The sequence below is a fragment of the Epinephelus fuscoguttatus genome, linkage group LG22 (genome assembly GCF_011397635.1).
Source record: "Epinephelus fuscoguttatus linkage group LG22, E.fuscoguttatus.final_Chr_v1".
Lineage (NCBI taxonomy): Eukaryota > Metazoa > Chordata > Actinopteri > Perciformes > Serranidae > Epinephelus > Epinephelus fuscoguttatus.
Genome location: NC_064773.1, coordinates 6832231 through 6855427, shown reverse-complemented (window position 1 = coordinate 6855427; position 23197 = coordinate 6832231). Strand labels below are relative to the sequence as shown.

General features: G+C 42.9%; 1 protein-coding gene across 5 annotated transcripts in view; it reads left to right on the top strand.

The window, feature by feature from the left end:
* Positions 1-23197, top strand: part of LOC125883091 (mucin-5AC-like) — a 184771-nt gene that overhangs the window by 8253 nt on the left and 153321 nt on the right. For 3 of the 5 annotated variants that reach the window (XR_007448453.1, XM_049567229.1, XM_049567226.1), the window contains exons 1-4: positions 3892-4139; positions 6866-7058; positions 16614-18359; positions 22197-22356. Coding sequence is in view for 4 of the 5 variants with exons in the window: in XM_049567229.1 (XP_049423186.1) it covers positions 16710-18359; positions 22197-22356 (1810 nt within the window). In the remaining variant the exon portion in view is untranslated. Of the gene's footprint in view, positions 1-3891; positions 4140-6865; positions 7059-16613; positions 18360-22196; positions 22357-23197 lie in introns of those variants that run through there. The other 2 variants (XM_049567227.1, XM_049567228.1) reach the window with 2 other exon arrangements.

Sequence of the window (23197 nt, the reverse complement as noted above, 5' to 3'; positions counted from 1 at the left end):
CTGAGTAAAAACAGTAAATGAAAGAGTTTATGTGTTTAAAACACCTCTGACTTTCCTCAGTTATTGTTTAAATGATGGTCCTTGTCTGAGATCTCCATGTTTTTGCTCCACTTTGTCAAATTTTGTATGCCTGAGGCCGTATTCACAAACACTTGAGAACAGGAGTGATTTAGTAAAGTTCTCTGAGCAAGGAAGGGACAGAAACGTTTACCTTAGTGAGGAGGTAAGATTGACCCTGTCGCTCGGTGTGATGCATTCTATTACCAGATGTGATTGGTTGTCACAGACACACCCTGTTGTATGCAAGATGTGGACACCCAGTGTAAATGAAATTAACTATCAGAATATGAGACTTTGAAAGTAGTACCACAGTTCATCTTTCAGGAGAGCTGGTTAAATCCTAACATTACATCCACAGGTTTGCGAGCAAAGCTAGGGTTAAATACAGCCATGTCCGAGAGGGGTGAAGGAATGAAGACGTCGGAAGAACAGCAGGAAATGGAGGACAAAGTAATCAGTCCAAAGAAAGCAGAAGAGACCACATTGAAGGCCAGGTATCCAAACCAAGTAACCAAACCTGAAGGCTCAGACTTTCTCAGAAAATGACTACAGAAGGGGCCAAAGTATTTTGACTCTAGTGACAACAACATGGCCAAGTTCGGCTCTTGGGCAGTGACTTGCGGCGTCAGAAACCAATGACAAAAAGGCGTCCTTTAATGTCGGCATGATATGCGGCTGGTTGCCGTTATAGTTTAACGGCACCCGGCGGCGTCAGGGGTAACGCTGAGGGACTAGGACGAAAGTTAAGGCGGTGAAAGTCCAAGTGGAGCAGGCAGGATGAGCGGTGGATAGATCCAACAAACATTGACTTTCAGCCGAGAGTGGTGTGTGCGTCCCGTAAGATTCTAAAGCCAAAACTTGTTCATTTTTCCTAAACCTAGCCACATGTTTTTGTTGCTGAAGAACGAAGAAGAAATCATTTTGAAACAGACTGTATGTAAACAGTAAATTTCCTGTGAAAACAGAAGTGTATCTTGAAAGAAGACAATGCATGTTACAGGCAGAACTTGACACAGTGTCCCAGAACGTAAACAACCAACGCACCCAGGGTAGCTTGGATGTCGTATGTGGACGTGGAAAGTCCATGACCAAACGTCAGTGACGAGATCCAAGTGCAAATGTGTTGTCCTGGCAAACTACAGTATTGGTATGGTAGTATTTGTATTGGAAAGTACGGTTGGTATGTCTCAGTACATAGTATGTCAAATGCAGTAAAATACCAGGATGTTCTATTACATCCAGTACGATTTGGCAGTATGTAAGCCAGGATGCGTTTCTGGATATTCTGACCCACAATCTTCTGCGCAGTGGACGATAAAAAGCAACTGAGCCGTCAACGGACATTGCATTCAAGTAACTGATGACCAGTCAAATAGTAATAACGGGAATATTGATTATTAAAGTGAACAAAATATATAAAGAATTGAAAATATAAAAGTAACGCACACTAAGAATTATAATGAGGTGCTGATCTCTGGCAGTAGACTTGATTGTAGAAAACAAGTGTCGCACCCTCTGGCTCCATATGTATTTCTTGTAGTGTGATGACATGGGCCTTCTTCAAGATCAACAAGCATACTGAGACACAGGTACGCTGATCTGTTATATGGACCACACCTTTGTTACACGACGATGACATGTGATTGGCTGTAGCTCCTCACAACGTTTTGGTTTGAAGGTCTTGATTCACTGAAGGCCTCATAATTGTTTCTTCGCTCAGCCTAATGCTGTGTTGTGATTGTTTAACCACTGTCAGCAGTGTGACTGTGATTTGCTCATCTAATGGTGCAGCATGTTCACCTAATGATGATCAGCTGTGTGACAAAGGTGTGGTCCATATAACGGATCAATGTACCTGGGTGTTTTTCAGTGCATCTTGGGATAGGCTGGGCCACAAAGGATTCATCTGTTGCATCCTCCAAAATCTGGGTAAGAAGGCTACATTTCTACGGCCACATTTGATGGAGCCTTTGAAATGGGACAGTCTCAGTCGTGCCGATGTGACGCAATCGGTCTTCAAATGCTGCCTTCGAAAGCTGCAGCCCCTGAATTGAGACACAAGCCCCTTTTACACTGCCAGATTTTCTGCGAATGTTGGGCCATTTTGCTGGCAAGCTGTGAGCGTTTAGACACACATCCGAGGTGCCAGATTTTTCACCTTCATGCATTTGAAAGTATCACTGCATGCAATTGGATAACACTACGACCAATCAGAACAATACATGGGGTGAAGTATCCAGAGCTTAGCTACCAGCGGAGCTAACTGGTAGATTAGACTCTTGCCGTATCTGGTTGGCAAAACAGCAAAAACATCCTTCTTGCAAAGGAAAGATTCGAGCACCGTCTTCTGTTCCTCTTTTAGAGAAAAAGCCAAGTCTAACTCGTTCATTGTAGCGGCCAAAGCCGTTTCAAACAACTGGTGTTCATCTGTAGCCATCTTGCAATGTTTACTGACTGATTCCGGACTTCGTTGTCGCAGCGCTGTCGTCATCTGTTTAGCTCGCCTCTGGCCCACCTATATCAGATACACCGATGTGATTGGTGCAGCTCGGCTCCAACGGCATGGGTAATGAGTGACTCGCTGAGCAAATTCAAACTGTGCTCTCGCGAGAACTCTGGGTTTCCGGGTCGATGTCATTGGTTCGACAGCCCATTGGTTCGACATCCCATTCGTCCGACTGTCCGCGGTGCTGAACGGCTTGCGGCGCCGCGACTGGCTTGAGGCGGAGCAGGCTCACGGCTTATGCATTTGTCACTTTCTTTTACATTTTAACCCACACCATGATCTTTTCCTGACCCTAACCAAGTGGTTTTTGTGCCTAAACCTAACCAGACCTTAACCACAGGGCACCATGATGATTTCGGAACAACGGGACTTAGGAACAATAAGTTTAATATGGTCGGAACAATGGGCTGTCGAACCAATGGGCAGTTCCCGGGTTTCCAGGGTACTCTTACAAATAGTGTCTTTAAAAATAAACGCACTACGTCAGTACAACGCCACAAAGTCAGTTTTTTTCCCGTCAACAACAAAAGCACGTGGTTAGGTTTAGGAAAAAAGGACAGGATTTGGCTTCAGAAATTTCCACCTGACGCTCCCTAATTACTACAGTGGCCATTGGCTGTGTATCATGCCCATGTTAAAGTAAATGGTAAATGGACTGCACTTATATATAGTATAGTGCCTTTCTAGTCTTCTTGACCACTCAAAGCGCTTTAACTCTACTGAGTCACATTCACCCATTCACACACACTGGTGAGAGGCTGCAGCCCCTGAATTGAGACACAGTTATTGTCTCAACATGCTTGTTGATCTTGAAGGAGGCCCAAAGGCCAAACCGAAACCAGAATCAGAATGAGTGAACAAAATAACCATAAATATCACAAACAAGAGAAGGACATGACTGTAAAAATAACAGCGACAGAGCAATGCAGGTGTCACTGTCACAAACATATTACAGTCTACAGTCTGTGCAGTTATAACTTTAATGTTGAACTACATGCACCTGGCAAACTCGGTCAGTGGTGTTTGTTTTGTCTTCATGGTATCGGATATAAAAGCATGAGGGTCAAAGGTCAGGGCATAACGCTATGAAGCTGAGTATGTCCTGATCGTACAGCTGCATTCCACTGTACAGCCGCTGCAGTGCAGCTATGCAGAACCGGGCATACAGTAACGCGATTGGCTGATAGCTTTGGGCTCGGCACCAGCTCGGCACACGATTGGCTGTTAGGAGTAAGGGGCGGGACGATGTCTTTCAACCAGAAGCAGAAGGGGCACGCCCACACGCCCGTGCTGCCCCTTTTCTTTCCGTCCGTTCACCAGGCGGAGGAACGCGCATCTTGACCGAGCCCTCGCAGCTCGGAGGTCGGAGATGGGAGGTCGGAGCTGGGAGGTGGGAGGTGGTAGGTGGTAAGGACGACACAATAACTATACGGCTAGTAGTGTCCGAGATGTGACTTGGTGAGCAGTTGCGTGTGAAGCAACGCAACACTTTGTCGTCTCGCTACCTTTTAAAACACCGACGGGCTTTTGCTAGTTTGGGAATACGGTGAAGAGGATGCGGAGACTGTGAAAGGTGAGTCCGGTGTCTCTTTAATGACAGCTAGACTCCTTGTCTGTCAAACTTATCAAAGCTTATCGCGTTATCGACTTTTACATGGCGGTCCTACCACTGTACCAGTTACAACATTTAAAGAGCATTGAGTGCACTTACACTTTTAAATACGCCTCCATTTACAGCTACACTCAGCGGTACTTTGCTAACTTAACGGTTTTAAATCCTGGGGTGCGATCGTTTATCTGACCTGATGCCCCACACAACTTTATGAGCGCTGTTTTTCGAGGAATCCGAGCTGTATATTAACACACTAATTAACGAACTGTGAAGTTAATCAGACATTTAACTCCGCTCGGTGCCCCGCTGCTCCGTCTCCGCAGGCAGAGTGACCACAGCGAGCTCCGGCACCCGCCGTGAGTGTTTTCTAACGCACCCACCCCGGTACTTTATGCCGTCGGGAATTCGGACCGAGTAAAAGTAACCTCTGTGACACACAGCGGTTTATGATACTCGCACGTTATGTTCGGCAAGATAATCCTAACAAACAAGCACTGCTTTACGATGTTTGAAGCGTTAATGCAGTCGCCAGAAGCTAGAAGCTAAAGTTAGGCTACACGAACGGCACCGCGTTCGGAACCGGGAGTGCTAACATGCTAACATGCTAAAATGCTAACCCACTTCCTGGTTGTAGGTCCACTCTACTGTCACAGTTTTGATGCTGTTTTCGGGTTGAATGAGGTGAAGTGGCTATTTATAGCTCCAGGATTCAGTGGAGGCTTGGCTTGAGTCTGACGTGTACGTGTAGTATTATGCTAATGAGAGAAACTAGTCTGTGTCTCAGGAGACTGGTCTGTGTCTCTGTGTCAGACTGGGGGCAATGGGTTCTGCAGAGGCTTGGCTAGCAGAGTACGCTGCTTTGTTTTATGACACGTGGGAAAGGTGATATGAGAGTGTATTAATATGTAAGCCCATTATAGGCTATTCAGTTATATTTTTAATGGTATATACAGTCTCATCTCTAGTTGACTGTTTTAAATCCAGCTTGAATGGGCTGCTCACTTCGCCTCAGCTTCCAGCTTGGGTTTGGCTTTGTGTCAGACTTAGTTTGAATGACAGCATCAAGAGATGTCTGTGTTGGAAATCATATCAAATGCCAAGAAATTATCACGTGATGATGGTGTAATTAATTTGTGTGTTCCCTAAGAGAGCAAGGAGGTTAAGGTTGGGGTATGAACTGTCATTGATGATGTCTTGGGCCCTCCTGATGACCCCGATGGCGAGGGAAAGGTCCTTCTGTCTTCGGAAGGTGGAACTGGGAATAATGCACATGGACACAGCAGCCTGTGTCAGTATTGTTGTCCTGGATTTCACACTCCTGTAACGTCTGCATGATGGCAGGAGCGTGGAGAGACTGTGGTTGGGGTCCGCGATGATGTCGTGGGCCGTGTCCTGATGACCCCGGTGTTAAGTTTTTTAGTTTAGTTTAGTTTATTTGAAAGGGACAATGCACATTAATAAACATTGTGTACAAAAAAACCCCACACATGTAAATGCACTCGAATTAGCTTAAAAAGCTAGTTTTCATCGATTGTCCCTTTGCCAATTTGTACAAGGCAACCTTTAAAAAGAACAACAATGGGATAAAATATTGTACCACATAGGGTAGACACAAACACATACTACTGTCCGTAAATACATACATAATAAATACACATTTGGACTACAACAAGGTGATGTGTGTCCACGTTAATAATACACATTTGGACAACAATTCACATCGGACAACAATATCAACATCAGTGCTCACATCTTTGGGTGTCTACAAGCCAGTTCTTAACGTTTGCTTGGAATGAGTGATGTGATGGAGATTCTCTGATCGATTGTGGCAATGTGTTCCATTGATGTGATGCTTTGAATAAGAATACAGCCTGGCTGAAAGTGGTGTTCCTTAACGGGATTATGCAATGTGTTGTGTTATGTGTTGTAAATATCCTGAATGGATGCTGCTCCCAAAATGACCTGTGCAGTTTTTATCACACCTTCTGTCCTGAGCAGTGCAGTGTCCGTACCAAATTGACTAAACTGATGGGGACGCTTTCGACTGCACATCTGTAAATGTTGCTGAGGATATTGGTTGGCATGCCACATTTCCTCAGCTTCACTAGGAACACACAAACCCAACATTGTCATCCAAATGATTTGTGCACATCTGGGTCTCATTATGGAAGCGTAGAGCTGCCGTGCCAGAATTAAAAAAAAGGTCAGTATTAGGTAGTAACATAACAAGATATTTGTCGTAGTTTTACAAGATATTTTCACTTTATAACAAGAAACATTTCTTGTTTAAAAAAGAAACTTTCCTTGTTGTAACAACATACTTACTTGTCTTGGTATAATGTGAGGTGTGAAAACGGTGTTGGAGAATGGCTAAACTGAGGACTATGGCTCATCTACAAGACTTGATAAAGTTCTGTTTCATGCCAGGGTTGAGATATGGTGAGATTTTGCTGTGACTGAGCTCCCCCTTTGCTGATTTTGACAGTGAATCTTTAAAATCCTTTCATTGTAGGCCTACAGTGTGAATCCTTGTCACAATATCATCTACAGTGCAGAGTAAAAGCAAAATCTCACTGTCTTAAAAGTGCTCTGATTAAATTATGTATCTGATCAGTAGTAGAGTTAACACGGGAAGAGCAAGTGCATCCCTCTTGTTAACCTGCACTTTCCTCTCTATTCCTTTCCAGCAGAGACGGTGCAGGGTCATAGGTCACGGTGCTGGAATGCCTTTCCACCCTCTTTTGCCAGCTGACTGGGAGTAGCCAGTGGTTTGTTTTTTTTTTTTTCTCGAACTAACGTGCAGCTGACGACACCTCTCTACCTCATCACACTCCAGATTGCTGTTGAAACAACCATTTATTCTGCGTCCATGAGAAAAACGTGAGTAGCATCTTCTTACATGTATTGTCATTTTAATATCACCACTGCATTGAACGATCCATAACTGCACCAGTTGATGGGATATACAGATCAAATATGCAACGACCAGTTCCAACAGTTGACCATGGTCAGACTATGATTTTAATTAAATAAATCTACTCTGGGGCATGTTCACTGAATTGCTGTCATTGTCCACACTGAAGTCAGGATTATGACGCTCTCTGTCCCATTCATAACACAAACGTTGTCAATACAGCAGCGTGATTGGCTGAAGCCTTTATGGGTCTGGCAGGCGATTGATTTTAGAGGGAAGAGGCAGGAGCTGTGCAGCCGCACCCTCCTTCAACCAGTGAGAGGGAGGGAGGGGTCTGTCGACTGCCTTCAGCATAAACCACACCCTCCCTCCTCCACTTATCAGGCGAGGGGAAGTCTCTCTTCTCTCTCTGAGGTTGGAACTTGGAACTGGGAATAGTGTGTGTGTGGGTGTGGGGTGTGGGGGTGGCTGTGTGGGTATATGCACGGATCAGCCAAAACATTCAAACCACTGACAAGTGAAGTGAATAACTTATTAAATAAATTATAAATTAATAATAAATTATTTTGTTCCAATGCATTGTTCTGCTGGGAAACCTTTGGTTCTGACATTCTTGTGGATACCACCTGACATTTTCCACCCACTCAAACACCATTGCAGACCAAGTACCCCCCCCCTCATGGCAACAGTTCTCCCCAGTCCGCTGTGTAGAGTGTGAACAGGAACAGTGTTAAAACAGTTCCCTGTGGAGCACCAGTGCCGCTCCTGATCATCCCGGAGACACAGCTTCCAAGCCTGACATACTGAGGCTGCTCTGTCAGGTAGTCTGTTATCCAGGAGGTGAGGAAGCGATCTACTCCCATCCCCTCCAACCGGTCTCTCAGTATGGGGGGGCTGGATAGTATTAAACACACTTGAAAAGTCAAGGAAAAGGATCCTCACACAACATCCCGGCTCCTCCAAGTAAGTGTAGGCCTGATGCAGCATGAAAAGAACCGTGTCTTACACTCCTGTGTGCCCCTGATAGGCAAACTGGAGGGGGTCCACCGCATCACCCTCTTTTCCACCAGTTAAAGTGCTGTTACAACATCAACGTCTCAAAATTACAAATTTGTTTAATTATTTTGATGATTTGTTCAGTTGTATGTTAAAAGAGAGACGATGCTGATTAGTGTGTGAGGTATTTCTCCAGAGTCATGCTGCACTGGTGGGTGAAATGTGGTCTACACAAAGACGTAATGTGAATGCATTTAATGTTTCATAGAACATGTCATAACTGTGGAACTGTGTCATCTGTGTGCTGCCCCCAAGAGGCTTTCAGGACATTTTCAGTTTCACATTTCTATGTTCTCCATCATGCATGTGAAACACCAGAACTTGTGTGCTTACTCTGTAATGCACATGCGCAAGTGCTTGTTGTCGCGGCTTTGACTAGCTCAATTGTACGGACGACTTGCGACCCACCGGGACCTGCAGACAGAGGTCTTCACGCCACCCACATATTTTGTAAGTACCCACTGTATTTCAATAAAGCAACCAGAAATTAGCACTACTGGTTTTATTTTATGCCGCTCACTGTGCAGCCTAGGCTGCTGTTGTGCAAAGCTAGTGTGGTGTTAGCATGTAGCTTGTAGCATGCTGCGGTGTGGACCAACAGTAAACATAAACATGCTGCCATACTATTTTCACCGCATGTGTGTGTGTGTGTGTGTGTGTGTGTGTGTGTAATGTTGACTTGCTCATGTGACTGGCTTTATGAACCGATGCTGTAGCGTGTAAAAATTTATTTTATTAGACAGTTTCACGTCAGAACTGCTCCACAGATAGGACAGGAGAGAGAGTAAATAATGTGATAGCAAAGTGATGTGGAAACAAGAGGGCCAAACATTTGGCATACAGCAACATACAAACAATATAAAGAATACTACTGTGTCACATAATATGTTTTATCCTTAGTCGTGTATTTCATACTGCAATTACAGAAATTACAGTTGTGCTCAAAACTATATATCAAAGCCTTGATGGACATGCAGCCTTTCCTCAGTGAATATGTATTTCTTTTTAATACTTGTTTTTTTTTACAGGTTTCCATCACATCAAACTTCTTCCTACAACCAGAGGGACCTTGCATCTAATACACATTTTTCTATTTCATTGTAACTGTACTCAGAGAGTATTTTTCATGTTATATTTAAATTGTTGCTTAATAAATACAAATGTATTGTGATGTGTGTCACATGGTCTTCTTTATCTTTTAAGTTAAAACTGCAAATGTGTTGGTATGACTGAGTATGAAATGTGTATGCAGCTGGTGGGTGATAGTTGTCACCCTAAAGCCAGACCCACCTGTTCAGTTGAATATTACAGTTTGAGCATTTTGAGGTTTAAAAGGTGTTTAAATGGGTGATGGTGAAAAGACGTTTGGAAAAGGTTCAAAAGTGAACCACCGACGATTTGAAGACGTTGGTTGAACGTTCACATTCAGACCATATTTCACCAGGATTTGCAATGTTGACTTTCACCTGAGAAATTTGGATGCGATTTCTTCGTTTGACGTCAAAATGATACGACTATTTGCACACTGTCGATGATGAAAAATCTCACTACTGCAAATCCAGGTGAAATAGGATCTGAATGTGAATGTTCCCAGCATACATTTAAACCTTTTTCTGAACGTCTTTTCACTGGTGACCATAGATGTATTTTTAATCGTCTTTTCAATGGAAAATTTTTCGCTGGGTTACCACAAAAATACTTTTTTGACTGTATTTCAAGTGTTTTAATTGAGAATCATATGACAACACCAGGCAAAATGTCATAACGTCAGTGATTTCTCAAAATATTATAGTATTATAAATAAATATTATTTTATTAAATAAATATTATAGTAATATATTATATTAAAACTTTTTAAATCAATGATACTGTGTAAAAATATATATAGTGAGAAAGTATCCAATGTTCAGAGCTCAGAAAATAAAAGTTGGACAGTTATTTTATCTCATTTTAATGTGTTTGCTGTAGACGTGACCCTAACTGCAGTGTTGCCATGTGATTTTTAAGCTGCCAAATGTCTGAAAATCTCTTACAGTAATTTGCATCATGCTGTTATTGTTTATCAACTCCATAAAATGAAATGATGCATTTAAAGGGAGGGGATAAAAATCAGGGTTATCCACCTTACACAAACACAACTAAACACAGCTGTTGTTCATAAATAATCCATGTGTATGTTATGTGAAGGGATTTTTTTTCTTCAAGAAAATTACTACATACCCCCCAAAAATTACCCAGGGATCCAGGATTTGGAGTTTTAACATTTCCCTTTTTTATCATTTATGATGTTTTTTTTCTCTATACAATATTCAGAGCATTAATATAGCAGCTAATCACTGTTTGCTATGTAAAGATATAGTAGAGTGATGGCGTCCTGAGCAGAGAACAATGTCACACTCCTTCTGTGTGTGTGTTGTAATCTGAGCTTCTCTGTGGTTTGTTGTGGTAAGCCGGTCCAGTCCTGCGTGCATATTAGTGCATTCAGGCCAGTGACCAGATGTGCAATTTTGATTTCCGAAGCTCTTTATGACGTAAAAATAGAAACCCAGTATGGATTTAAAAGAGCCAAGGAATACTTTTTTATTTGATAGAAAGAGTGTGTGTGTAAATAATTTATAATAATAATAACAACAATAATAATAATAGTAATAACAATATATACATTAATATAAACATTATTAATGAATAAAATAAATAGTAATAAAATAAATTTAATAATATGATGTTATCCGGTATGACATTAACTTGTCTGGCCGTTGTCTTGACTACATATAGAAATCTGCAACCTTAAACTTCAACTGCCAAGAATGTAAATTCATATTAAATTAATAAATCTGCATATAATCAATATTATAAGTGTTTTTTTTTTTTGTAGTGTTATTCCAAATAACACAGAATTTTAGTCCCCAGTGTACCAGTGTGCAAAAAGGACCAATTAAACACCCTTTAAGAGACTTTTTAATCTTTCACCATTGTTTGTCTTACAGGCTCCCCATGATTGTGTAACACCCTGGGCTCTAGTTTTGCAGACTGGGTGAGGCAGAGGCGCAGTGCACCTGCGCTTCGCCAACTGGGTGTGGCCAGGTGGATCTTGCAAGTTTGGCACACCGTGCGCGCTGGCACAGCTACTCCTCTTTCCCACCTTCGTCCCACCTACCTGCGCAAGTCGGAAAGAGGGAGGAGAGAAGGCGTGAAGTGGGTTTTACACACATCACACCAATCAAATGAGCCCCTCTCCTCGCCCTTAAATGTGCCGCGCGAAGGCGTAGTGAGAGTTTACTCAATTCGCCATGGCAGAAGAGAGCAGCAGCGTCAGAGGGCAAACTTCTCCCAGGAGGAGGAAACTGATGTTTTGGTCCGGGAGGTCTGCTCGCAGTGTCTGAATATACGGAACTGCGAGCAGACCCCCACGGGCTGATGATGCAAAGGTAGCCTGGGAGGAGGTCACCACAATTGTAAATCAATGTTGCGTTTCTCTCGTGCGTGCGCGCTCTCTCTTTCTCTCTCGCAGTCTCACTCTGTTTCTTTTCTTTTGGCTTTTCTAAGATGCCAGATGCTGAATATATACTCCCTATCTGATGCTGTGGCTGTTTGTGGTTGGCTGAGAGGGATGTGAACTCATTAGTTTGCAGCTGTTTAATCAAATCAGGTTGGGTTTCCATTACGCGTGCCAAACGGTGCCAATCCCCTTTGATCTGACATCAGATGTGACGGGACAGGCGATATAGAGATACATTTATGTGCTGATTGCAGATAGTTGCATTGAATAGTGTTTTTTTTTGGTATTTATTGCATCGTTGATGTGCCTGATATTCTGGAAACCTGCCTGTGAGGTTTTGGTGACCTGTGCGCATTGTCCACCGGTCAGCCAAACTTTGGCTTACACCGGCTGCGCTCCGCCTGCGCTGACAGTAGACCTGGTTTCAGCTGGCGAGCTTTTAGTGCATCTTCGGTGAAGCCTTTTGGCACGAAACTGTCACTGCGCCAAGCTCGATCTGTCGACACCTCCCCCTGCTGTGCCGCCACACCCATCTCAGCGCACCTCGGTCTGCCAAACTACCAAACTGGGCGCACCTCGGGTTGCGCTGCTCGAAACTAGCTCTGCGCGGGGTTCGCCACCCTGCGCCACCCTGCGCTGCGCCGGGAAACTAGAGCCCCCTGTCTCATAATGTGTAAAACAAACAAACAAACAAAAACATAAATTTGCTCCCAATTGCTTGTTATCCTGGATGACATTGGCCAACTGCCAGTTTTCAGACACAATGCTCCAATCAACTGGATGTCATATTTGTTATAATATTTAAATATATCATTGGTAATACTCATACAATAATGCCTGTGGACGAGATTTTGTGTTTTATTTGATTTTTAACAGTTTTTGTAGCTTTTTTGCATTTAACCATGAGGTGTGGACAGTTACCCCGTACGACATTTTGTGACTAAAATGTCTAATATTTCTTTAACTCTGAAATACACTCAATACATTTCATATTATCTGACAAACAGAGATTAATAGATGTAATAAACGTACACATTTTCCTTGCACGTCACGTCATTGACCCACTTGCCACTTCAAATGGGCACGCTGTTCAATCAATCAATCAATCAATCAATCAATTTTATTTATAAAGCCCAAAATCACAAATCACAATTTGCCTCACAGGGCTTTACAGCATACGACATCCCTCTGTCCTTATGACCCTCACAGCTGATCAGGGAAAACTCCCCAAAAAACCCCTTTAACAGGGGAAAAAAAACGGTAGAAACCTCAGGAAGCGCAACTGAGGAGGGATCCCTCTTCCAGGACGGACAGACGTGCAATAGATGACGTACACCATTGTGGTGTCATTTATGTACTAATTACTTGCCTTCAAAGTTAGGTAATTTTTGTGATTTGTTTGCTCTGTCTTTACAAATCTCACAGGCAGTAGTTGAGGCTGTCATAATTATGGACAGAAAAATGTGACCAACATCCAGTGTATTAAAGAGAATGGTATATAGAGCTCAACTCCTTTGACAATGTTAGTTTGTGAAACAGTATCTTAATAAGTAAGTATCGTCTAAAATATGGATTTATCGGGGCGTCGGTGGCTTAGTGGTAGAGCAGGCGCCCCATGTACAAGGCTGTTGCCGCAGCGGAACTGCAGCATGTCATCCCCTCTCTCTCTCTCTTCCCCGTTCACGTTTACCTGTCCTGTCCATTAAAGGCAAAAATGGCCAAAAAAATATCTAAAAAAATAAAATAAAATATGGATTTTTTCAAGAAATATCAATGCCGAATACCAGACATCCCCAATTTCCGCAGTATTGATACACCGTTACCAGCTGCACAGAGTTAATTTTGACAGCTATTTTAAATTTAGTCTTAGTCCTGAGACGAAAACAGTTCATAGATTTAGTCACATTTTTGTCATTTTTATCCTTCATACTGTAGTTTTAGTCAACGAACATTCAAGATGTTTTATCTTTCAGTCAATATGTTTTCTATATGTTTTTAATCTTTAAACTAATCCAGGGAGACTAATTCCTGTATCAGAAATCAGGTGACAGGTTCTATTAACATTTCAACTCAACTCAACTCAACTCAACTTTATTTATATAGCCCTTTAAAACAGCCACGGCTGAAACAAAGTGCTGTACATAAATAGACAAAGCAACACAGGGACATAAAATAATTAACCGGAAATAAATACTAAAATAATTGTTTATTGTTTTTAAAATAATTTAAAAACAATAAAACAATAAATAAAACAAACCATAAAACACTAAAACAGAAACAGAGTCTCATACGGAGTTGAAAGCCAAGGAATAAAAATGGGTTTTTAGACGAGTTTTAAAAATGGACAGTGAGGAGGCTTGTCTAATGTGGAGGGGTAGCTCGTTCCACAATTTAGGAGCGGCAACGGAAAAAGCTCTGTCCCCTCTGAGCTTCCGTTTGGACCTCTGCACCTCCAGAAGCAGCAGATCAGCTGACCTGAGGCACCGAGCAGGAGCGTAGGGGTGAAGAAGCTCAGAGAGGTAAGGTGGGGCCAGAACATTTAAAGATTTAAAAACTAATAAAAGAATCTTAAAATGGACTCTAAAGTGCACAGGTAGCCAGTGGAGGGAGGCCAGGATGGGAGTTATGTGCTCCCTCTTATGTACTCCAGTTAACAGCCGTGCAGCTGCGTTTTGCACCAACTGGAGACGTACGAGGGAGGACTGGCTGACTCCAAAATAAAGTGCATTACAGTAATCCAGCCGAGATGTAATAAAAGCATGGATTACTGTTTCAAAGTGCTGTTGTGCAAGGAAAGGTTTCACCTTAGCCAGCTGTCTAATTTGGAAAAAGCTGGACTTCACTACAGAGCTAATTTGCCGATCCAATTTAAAATCACTGTCCATCTTAAAACCCAAGTTTGAGACTGTTGGTTTTAAAAAATCTGCCAAAGGGCCCAAGTCAACAGGGGGAGGTTTACAAAGGCCACTGGGACCAAACACCATCACTTCTGTTTTTTTCTCATTAAAATTTAAAAAGTTCAAGGCCATCCATTCTTTGATGTCTTCAAGACATGCCAGAAGTGGTGTGAGTGAGAAGGCATTTTTCTTTTATAGCGGCACATATATCTGACTATCGTCAGCATAGAAGTGGAAAGAGATGCCATGATTTCTCAGGATGGATCCCAGGGGCAGTAAATACAAAGAAAAAAGCAGGGGCCCTAAAATCGAACCCTGTGGAACCCCATACGGCAGTGGAGCAGAGCTGGATTCTGAGTTTCCAAGGCTTACACTCATGCTTCGGTCAGCCAGATAAGATTTGAACCACTCCAGTGCGGTACCACAGATGCCCACTAGGTGGCGTAACCGAGCCACTAGGGTATTGTGGTCCACTGTGTCAAAAGCCGCTGTTAGATCCAACAAAACAAGAATTACATGGTCACCAGAGTCATTTGCCAGGAGGATGTCATTAAAAACTCTTACTAAAGCCGACTCGGTGCTATGCAGGGTTTTAAAGCCCGATTGAAAGATCTCCAGGACATTATGCTCATCTAAAAATGATTTTAGCTGAGCATGAACAACTTTTTCTAAGATTTTGGAGATAAAAGGCATTTGAATATTTTTTCCACACCTACAAATAATTTCTGCCACTTACAAACTGTCATTTCTCCAGCAGTGCTTGAGGGGTGATTTATGACTGCATATTGATCATCATTTGAAAAGCTCAACATCTCTCTATTTATAGTCTCAAAAACTTGGACACCACAAATAACTAATCTGAGACAAAGGGGATTTGTAAACTCGTGTCCTCTCATAGAGTCAGTGATTAAAACTAAACTTTCATCTCTGGCAGAGAAAACTGATCTGGGTTCAGACTGTTTACAGACCATTTCACACTCACAGATAACTGGGCCTCCTACCTGCCTGCTGAATACTATCAACCCATGAACCTTCGAGTCCTGTGGGGATCAGATGTGAACATAGGTGGCCGGTTGCTTCTCGCTGTGCTACTGTTCAGTGACTAACAAGCGGAGCTAGCTGCTAACAGCCACCGCTGCAACTAACAAACTCCACAATTCCATTCAGCAGGTCCACTATCCACAGTCACACGGCTGATTATTTACTGCTGAATTACAGCTCACATCTCGTACCAACAGCTGATGCTGCTACACTGTGAGTGTCTTTGCTGGCTAGTGAAACATCCTGGTGCCGACTATTTACTGGAGATTACCAGCCTGTCACTCATGCAGCATTTGAAGATAATTAAAGATAATTACAAGCATGGACGTTGACACCTTTCAAAGTTTGATAGTCCACCACTAAAATTTTCATCACGTCTTGTTTTGTCTTGTCACAGCATAGATTTCCTCTTAGTTTTTATTAGCAAGATCTATTTTGAGATTGTCATCATCTCTTTTTCTTCATGACAAAAAAAAAAGAGTCAACAAAATTAACACTGCCACTGCGCTTTGTCACTATCTCATTTTATTAATGACTGCTACAGTCATTCTGCTGTTCTCTGCTACTAGCTTGCTAACATTAAGGGTTTTTTTCTTGCCTGTGTGTCCTTGTATGTTAGTCAGAATTTTTTGCAGGCTCATGGACGCAGCACAGACGGACCTTCTTTTTTCCCCCTCAGCAGCAGAGACTTGAGTCATGGAATTGATAATTGATCATTTGAGCCAGTCAAAGCTGATCAGATCAGATGAATGGATAAGAGGAGCAGCTGTTTGAGAGCGAAATTAAATGTTTAGACCCAGTACAATACATGGTTAAGTTTCCCTTTCACTACACCTGCCATTCTGCTGCTTCAGCTGTGATCAGAGTGCGCTCAGCGCACCTAAAGAGCGGTCAGGCTCTAAAAATAGAGAATCTATTTGTGGTGGCAGATGTTTTGATTGTGTCGGTTTGCCGCAAAAAAATGAAAGTGAAGGAAACTCTGTCTTCTCATATTAATGTTGTATTTGGGTTTTTCTCTTTTTTGAAAGGTACACAAAATACTGGACATGCTGTAGCTCACAGTGAGGGTCATTGGGGCCAGCTTGGATCCAAAGGAGTTCCAGAAGTTCCAGATACCCTCTGCCATGGCCTTCTCAAGTGATCACAACTTCACTGGAAATTTGGAAGGGCAGGGCAAGAATGGCTTAACCTCTGCACCATCACTTGTGGATGAGCAAAATCTCAGTGCTGACTTTGAGCCTGCCCCAGTTGAGCCTTTATGTCCAGGGGAACCCCAAAACATGATGCCAGCTACAACCCAACAAGCCATGCCTGGTAACAGTCAGCAGATAGGCCACTACATTGGCATGGAGTCACAGAATGCTATGGGGCAGGCATTTTCTGGTCCTGGGGGCATGGGTGGTGGAGGTGGTGGCATAGTTGTAGACCAGCATGGCCAGTACCCAAATGCTAGTATGAGCCAAGCAGGTAATACGCTGTTCTTCAACCAAGACCAGAATGGAAATATGTTCTACCGCTATCGACCATATCTATACAACCACAACCAGCAACTTTGTGTTTTACAACAAAAAACACAGCAGCAACAGCACTGCCCAAATCAGCTGTTAAACCAGCACCAGCATCACCAACTTTTCCCACAGGCTTTGCCTCTGCAGCATCATAATTTCTCCTTTGACCAGGGAGGTCAATCTCAGAGCCAAAAGCAAAGTCGCCTTTCTCGACAGCGGGTTCAGAACCAGCTACCTGCACAAGGATTAAAGTCGCGTATAAGGGCTAAGCAAAAAAAGACTTATGTGGATAGTCAAAAGACTTGCTTGCAACCACAGCAGCAGGGCAGCTACCAGTTGGCGAAGGCAGGTGAAGCCCTCTCTGGATCAAGATTGAGAGTCCCTCAATCATGCTTTCCTGTACATTCATCATCTATGACTCACTCCCTGCCGCTCAGTGCTGCCACTGCTTACGAAACTCCTCAGTACCCTCCCTACCGTGGAGACGCAGAAATACCAAGTCACAGTCAGCAGCCATTGTTCACAACCTCAGTGCCTGTTCCCACCACCAGCACTGCACCCCTCACTTCTACAGCACCCACCCACTCAGGGAGTGGAGGCCAGTTTCCATCTACAGTCAGTCCTACCAAAGCTTGCCAACCTGCTCAGGACCCTTCCTACCCTGGAGACCCCAAAATACCTAGTCACAATCAACAGCCTTTGTTCACAACCTCAGTGCCTGTTCCCACCACCAGCACTGCACCCCTCACTTCTACAGCACCCACCCACTCAGGGACTGGAGGCCAGTTTTCATCCACAGTCAGTCCTACCAAAGCTTGCCAACCTGCTCAGGATGCTCCCTACCCTGGAGACCCAGAAATACCCAGTCACAGTCAGCAGTCTTTGTCTACACCCTCAGTGTCTGTTCCCACCACCAGCACTGCAACCTTCACTTCTACAGTTCCCAGCCTTCCAGGGATGGAAGGCCAGTTAGAGGAAAATCTTCTCCAGACCCTATGTTGCTCTGGAGTATCCCAAGCCAACTCCAGCATGGCCAGCCCACTGAGACCTCAAAGCTACGGGGCCAGTCTTTCCTTGGAAGACCTCCTGCAACCAGACGAGGAAAACTTGGGGTTCCTGGGGCACCCTGCTCTTCTGGTTGACCTACTGTCACAGCTGGAATCTCCTCCCAGCCAACAGGATGCATCTGAGTACTCCTGTGTCCAGTCCAGCCAGGAGAGTGGGCATGAGCACAGGACATCGTCTGTTGGGTACAAGGTAGAAAAGGTAAAACAATGTCACAAAGTTATTAATTTCATGTTTTAGTTTTTAAAAGAATATAAAGCATTCAAGCACATACATGCACCTTGATATTAAACAAACTGTAACAGGACAACCCTATGAAGGTAGTGTTCTTTTTGTCCTTGTCCTAATTTATATCCATACAGCCTATGCACTCTGTCCTTTACCCCACTTTCTTCTCAGTATAGATTGATATGGGGAATAGGAGGAGGGTGAAGTTTGATGGAGTGGAAATTAAGTAGATGTTAGGTGATTAGATACCTGTCTGTTTGTGTGTGTGCAAATGCACAGGTGAAAGTGCGGGGGAGAAGACAAGAGTGGTGGAGGACAGTGGATAGCACTCGAGGGAGGGGGTTTGGGAGATGGAGAAAGCAGTAGCTCATGGAAAAAGGAGAACTTAGGAAAGAAAGGAAGGGAAAGAGACAGAGAGGAAGAAGAGACGCAGAGGGGGGAAGTTTGGGGAATGCAACAGACGTTTTCTCATGGTTTGCACCATACACTGTATATAAAGATGGACGACATGACAGTTCCCCAAAAGTGAAAATATCTCGATTGCCCCCTGGTGGCTGGCTGCAGTGTAGTTCATAATGTCTACCCTCTCCATGTCAGTGAATGGGACATGGGCCAAACTAAAAACTCAAAGTACACATCAAATAATTTTTTCCCAAAGATGGTTCTTGTCATTTAAGGTAGTTTTTAGCACGCTGCTGTATGTTCAAGTGTTATATAATGCTATTAAATGGGGATTTTGCAGCATGATTTAAAACTAGGGCTGACCCAAAAAATTCGAAGCTTCGAAGCTTCGTTCGATGGCACGGGATTAGATTGTGAAAAAAAAAAAAATCAAAGCTTCTGCGCTTTATTTTCCGTTTTTTGGGGGGAGGCCTTAAACGCAACACTAACCCCCACCAGTCCGATACTGACAACGAGCACACTCAGAGTCGGCAGACATGTCCAAGAGGTCATCAGATGCGTGGTTGCACTTCAAAATATGCCCCGACAACCCCCAGAAAGCAGAGTGCCAGATTTGCCAAAAGCAATTAGCATATCACAACTCAACAACAAATTTGGGAAATCACTTGAAAAACGTAAGTAGTAATTAAAAAAGAAAAAATCTCCGACAAGGAAACAGAAAGCTCGACGCACAATGGAGACCTGCTATTATCCTGCTTGAACACAGACGACTAAATTCTTTCAACAATGTGGCTCAAAATAATGATAAAATAGATTTTACTGATGTAAAATATGCATTTTCCTGTACCACTGGTCTGCTCTGAGTCTGGTGTCAGAGACACTCCTGATGCTGTGAGTTGCGCATCTGTTTGATTGTGCTGCAGTATGCGCCGAGGGTTTTAATTTAGTGTTCAATCAAAAGTTAAACACTACGTGTTTTTTCGTTTGTGAACATTTTTATCTAAATTCTAGTGTTGGAAGAAACTGCATTTTCGCCATAATTTATTTTATTTTATTTTTTAACTTTAATTATTGTATACTTGATACCGTGGAGAACGCTACTGCGCAGACTTCGAATGATGTCACCAGAGCAAGATGGCAATTTCTGCACAGTGGGAGTAAGTGAAGACACTTCATCCATCTTTATATACAGTCAATGGTTTGCACACCTAAAAGAAAGGCATGATTTTCATTGATCATATTTATGTTAGAATGCAGCATTTTAAAAACAACACATGTACCAACAATTCCATAGATTTTGTTGAGTGCAGCACAAACAGATTATCTCCGACTAGAAACGTGAAAATTCACACATTTTTGTCATAGGAGCACTTGTGTTTTCCGTTGGTTGAGTACTGGCTTGACTATCCCCCAACAGGAAGCAGGTGACAACAAATCTGGTGTCCTGTGTGGATTAGCTATGGTTAGGCAGACCATTTGCCCATCTGCAAGGTTCCTTTATTGAAGTGGGGCCATGAACCACAGCCATACCAGCCTGCATCTCTTGGTCTGTGTCAACATCCAACCCTGTGCTTACTATACATTCACACCAACAGCGACCAGAGCTGTTCAGTTTCAGAGACCAAAATAAAAAGAATGAGGCTTGGGACCGCGTCGCGGAGGTAGTTGGTTGGTCTGGTGAGGTTTAAAGTGTGTAATGTTAGTAACAGAGGAGTTGAAGAATTGCAGACTAATGTTGCAACGTAGCATGCAGATCTTCCTTGCTTGGTTTGAATGGGATGACAAACATAACTTTCTGTAGGCCAACTATGAGCTTTTTGACTGGACAACAGCAAGTAGCAACTATGCTGCTTTCAAGCCAGTAGTCCGCTTTGCAGCTCCTTTAAATTGACAAGCATGATTGAACGTTCAGTGATTCACGTGATGAGCGACCAAAGCTGCCACAAATATTTTTGACAGTTGTGTTTCTTGGGCGTCCACAAGAGACTTTGCCTCTTTGGAAGCTTTTGGTCTGAATGTACAGTTACAGGCTCACTGTGCTATTGAAGAGCCTGCTGATAGTGTGTTTGCTGAACAGACCAGGCATCGGGGGTAGCTGCCAAATTCAAAGGTTAAACTGAGTAAAAATAAAGTCTTGGGCCCTGTTGTAATGGATCAAAAATATGTCTAGAACTCTAGTTGTCCTATGAATCAATTCAGCAGCGTTTAGGGACTGCAAGGAGTTTTCTCTGAGTAGGTAGTTCAAGCCTTGAAGCATTCTAGTGAGACCTGTTTGAGCTGGATACCAGTTTGTAACGCTGACGTTAACGTTAACGCTAACATCAAAGGAATACTTCACCCCCTAACTGACTATTTGTAAATTCATTGCTCACCAGGTGTTACATAAAATTTGTAAAGAAAATGTTTTACCTAAAGTTTGATTAGTCATTAGTTACACGACTCATTACTCGGAAAAGTAATAACTTTGACTTACTGTTTGCCATATACTGTTGTTGTCATTGGCTCGTAGTTGGCTGAAGTTAGGATTTATTTTAAAGAAGATAGCAACTGTGGTCATGGTTGATGTGGATTATCTTCTGTAAAACAAATCTTAAAGTCTGCCCTTTGAAGAAGAACACAGATTAAACACATTGGTGCCCACCAGCTGTGGGATATTGTTATAAACTAAACTGCTGGTAAAAAATAATTTCAGATTTAACATGAAATGTTCTTCAGGAAAAAATGTCAACGTCACAATTTTTGTGTCTGTGTTTGTTATTCAGAGGGAATGGTACCAGGGTCCTATTTCAGAAAGCAGGATTAGTGAAAACTCTTGAGTATGTTAAGCCTGAGATGAGGGAAACTCTGACTTTTCCGTTTCACAAAGCCAGTTCAGCATAACCCTGAGTCAGTTACTATGGCAACATACTCTGTGAAGCAAACCTGGTGAGTGTCAGCATGGGTAGGTTTCACACACGACTGTTAATCTGTTTTTGACTAATATTCTGATTAAACTAGGGGTTGCTTTAACTACTCTGTCAAACTGAGTATGTGTGCATGCTGTCATATGAAGTTTTCATATGACAGCCAGTCACCCTGATCATTAATTCCATGGGTTATTGACCAGATATTTTTCTCCATCCAAAGCTGTAAGTAGAGAAATTTGCACATATCTGTTGTTCCAAATGGAGGTTTGATGTGTGGGTAGGTTATGCTACCTGAGTTTCCAGCAGAGTAGTACTTGTTTGTGAGGGAAGAGGGAGTTGTACTTGAATTGAGTGTGTCAGGAGCATGTCGGAACACCGCCAGCCCTGACTGTCAGTTGGTCCGAATTTAAAGTGTGCTCTTTTATTTCGCTGTTCTATCCTTCCTTCTCTGTCTTGCCTCCTTCTGCCGGGATTAATGGTGTGCTCCTTTTGAACTGGGAAGTCGGAGTGTTCGACCTCCGATGGGAAGTCGGACTGTTCAACTTCCCGGTCGGAAGTTGCTACCGGAACGACCCCTGAAGTTGGATTTACAACTCTGAAAGTTGGAGGAACATCACCAAACTCCGCCTCACAACCCAAGACACCTGCTCCGTATCCCAGTCGTAAGTGAAAGCAGTGCTCACAAACTGTTTATTAACAAGTCTGTCTTATTTGTGTCTCATTAAACAGGTTGTACACACAGTACTGTCCAATGTCCTTCTGTGGACATGTTGCTTTGGTGTTCATATGCACAAAGTACCACCTAAGATGCTGTTATCTACTGTGTTGTTGTTGTTTTTTTTCAAACTTTATTGAATACATGCATGCATCTACAAGCATGTAGATGTAAGGGAAAACTGGAGATCCTTGCCGCACACCTGTGTTTACACGCAGTCTGCGAGAAGCACTGTACTGTAGTTTGACAGAGCTATTGTTATCTTTGTAAAGTGTTTTGTTAGCTTTTATGCTGGGTACACACTACACGATATCGGCCTGTTTACAGCCTGACGCAGCGTTGTACGGTGTCTGCTCGGATCGTCAATAAGAACACAGAGTGATCTGCTGCCATAGACAACTGTACTACAACAACACCCCAGGGTTTTAGATATTTCCTCGAGGGACGTTACCACACAGAGTAAAAGGGAAAATTGGTGTGAAACAGCAGAGGCACTTTATCAACCCACTGAGTACTGCCATTAGCATCAAGCTAGCAAACAATGTACTTTCTTTGTAATGGAGGATATAAAGGAATAAAATTATAAGAAAAATAGTGGCTTTTATTCACCACAACTGCAGAGGCTACCAGCTTCATTTGAAACCGACTACATTATAAACGGGTCGTTATTTATTCATCCCTCTGTATTTTTATCTGCTCCTGTTTGCCTTGATAAAGTTAATGCATCGTGCCATTTCAAACTCAACACTTTCTATATCTGTATAAAATTAAAAGCCCCTTATAACTTT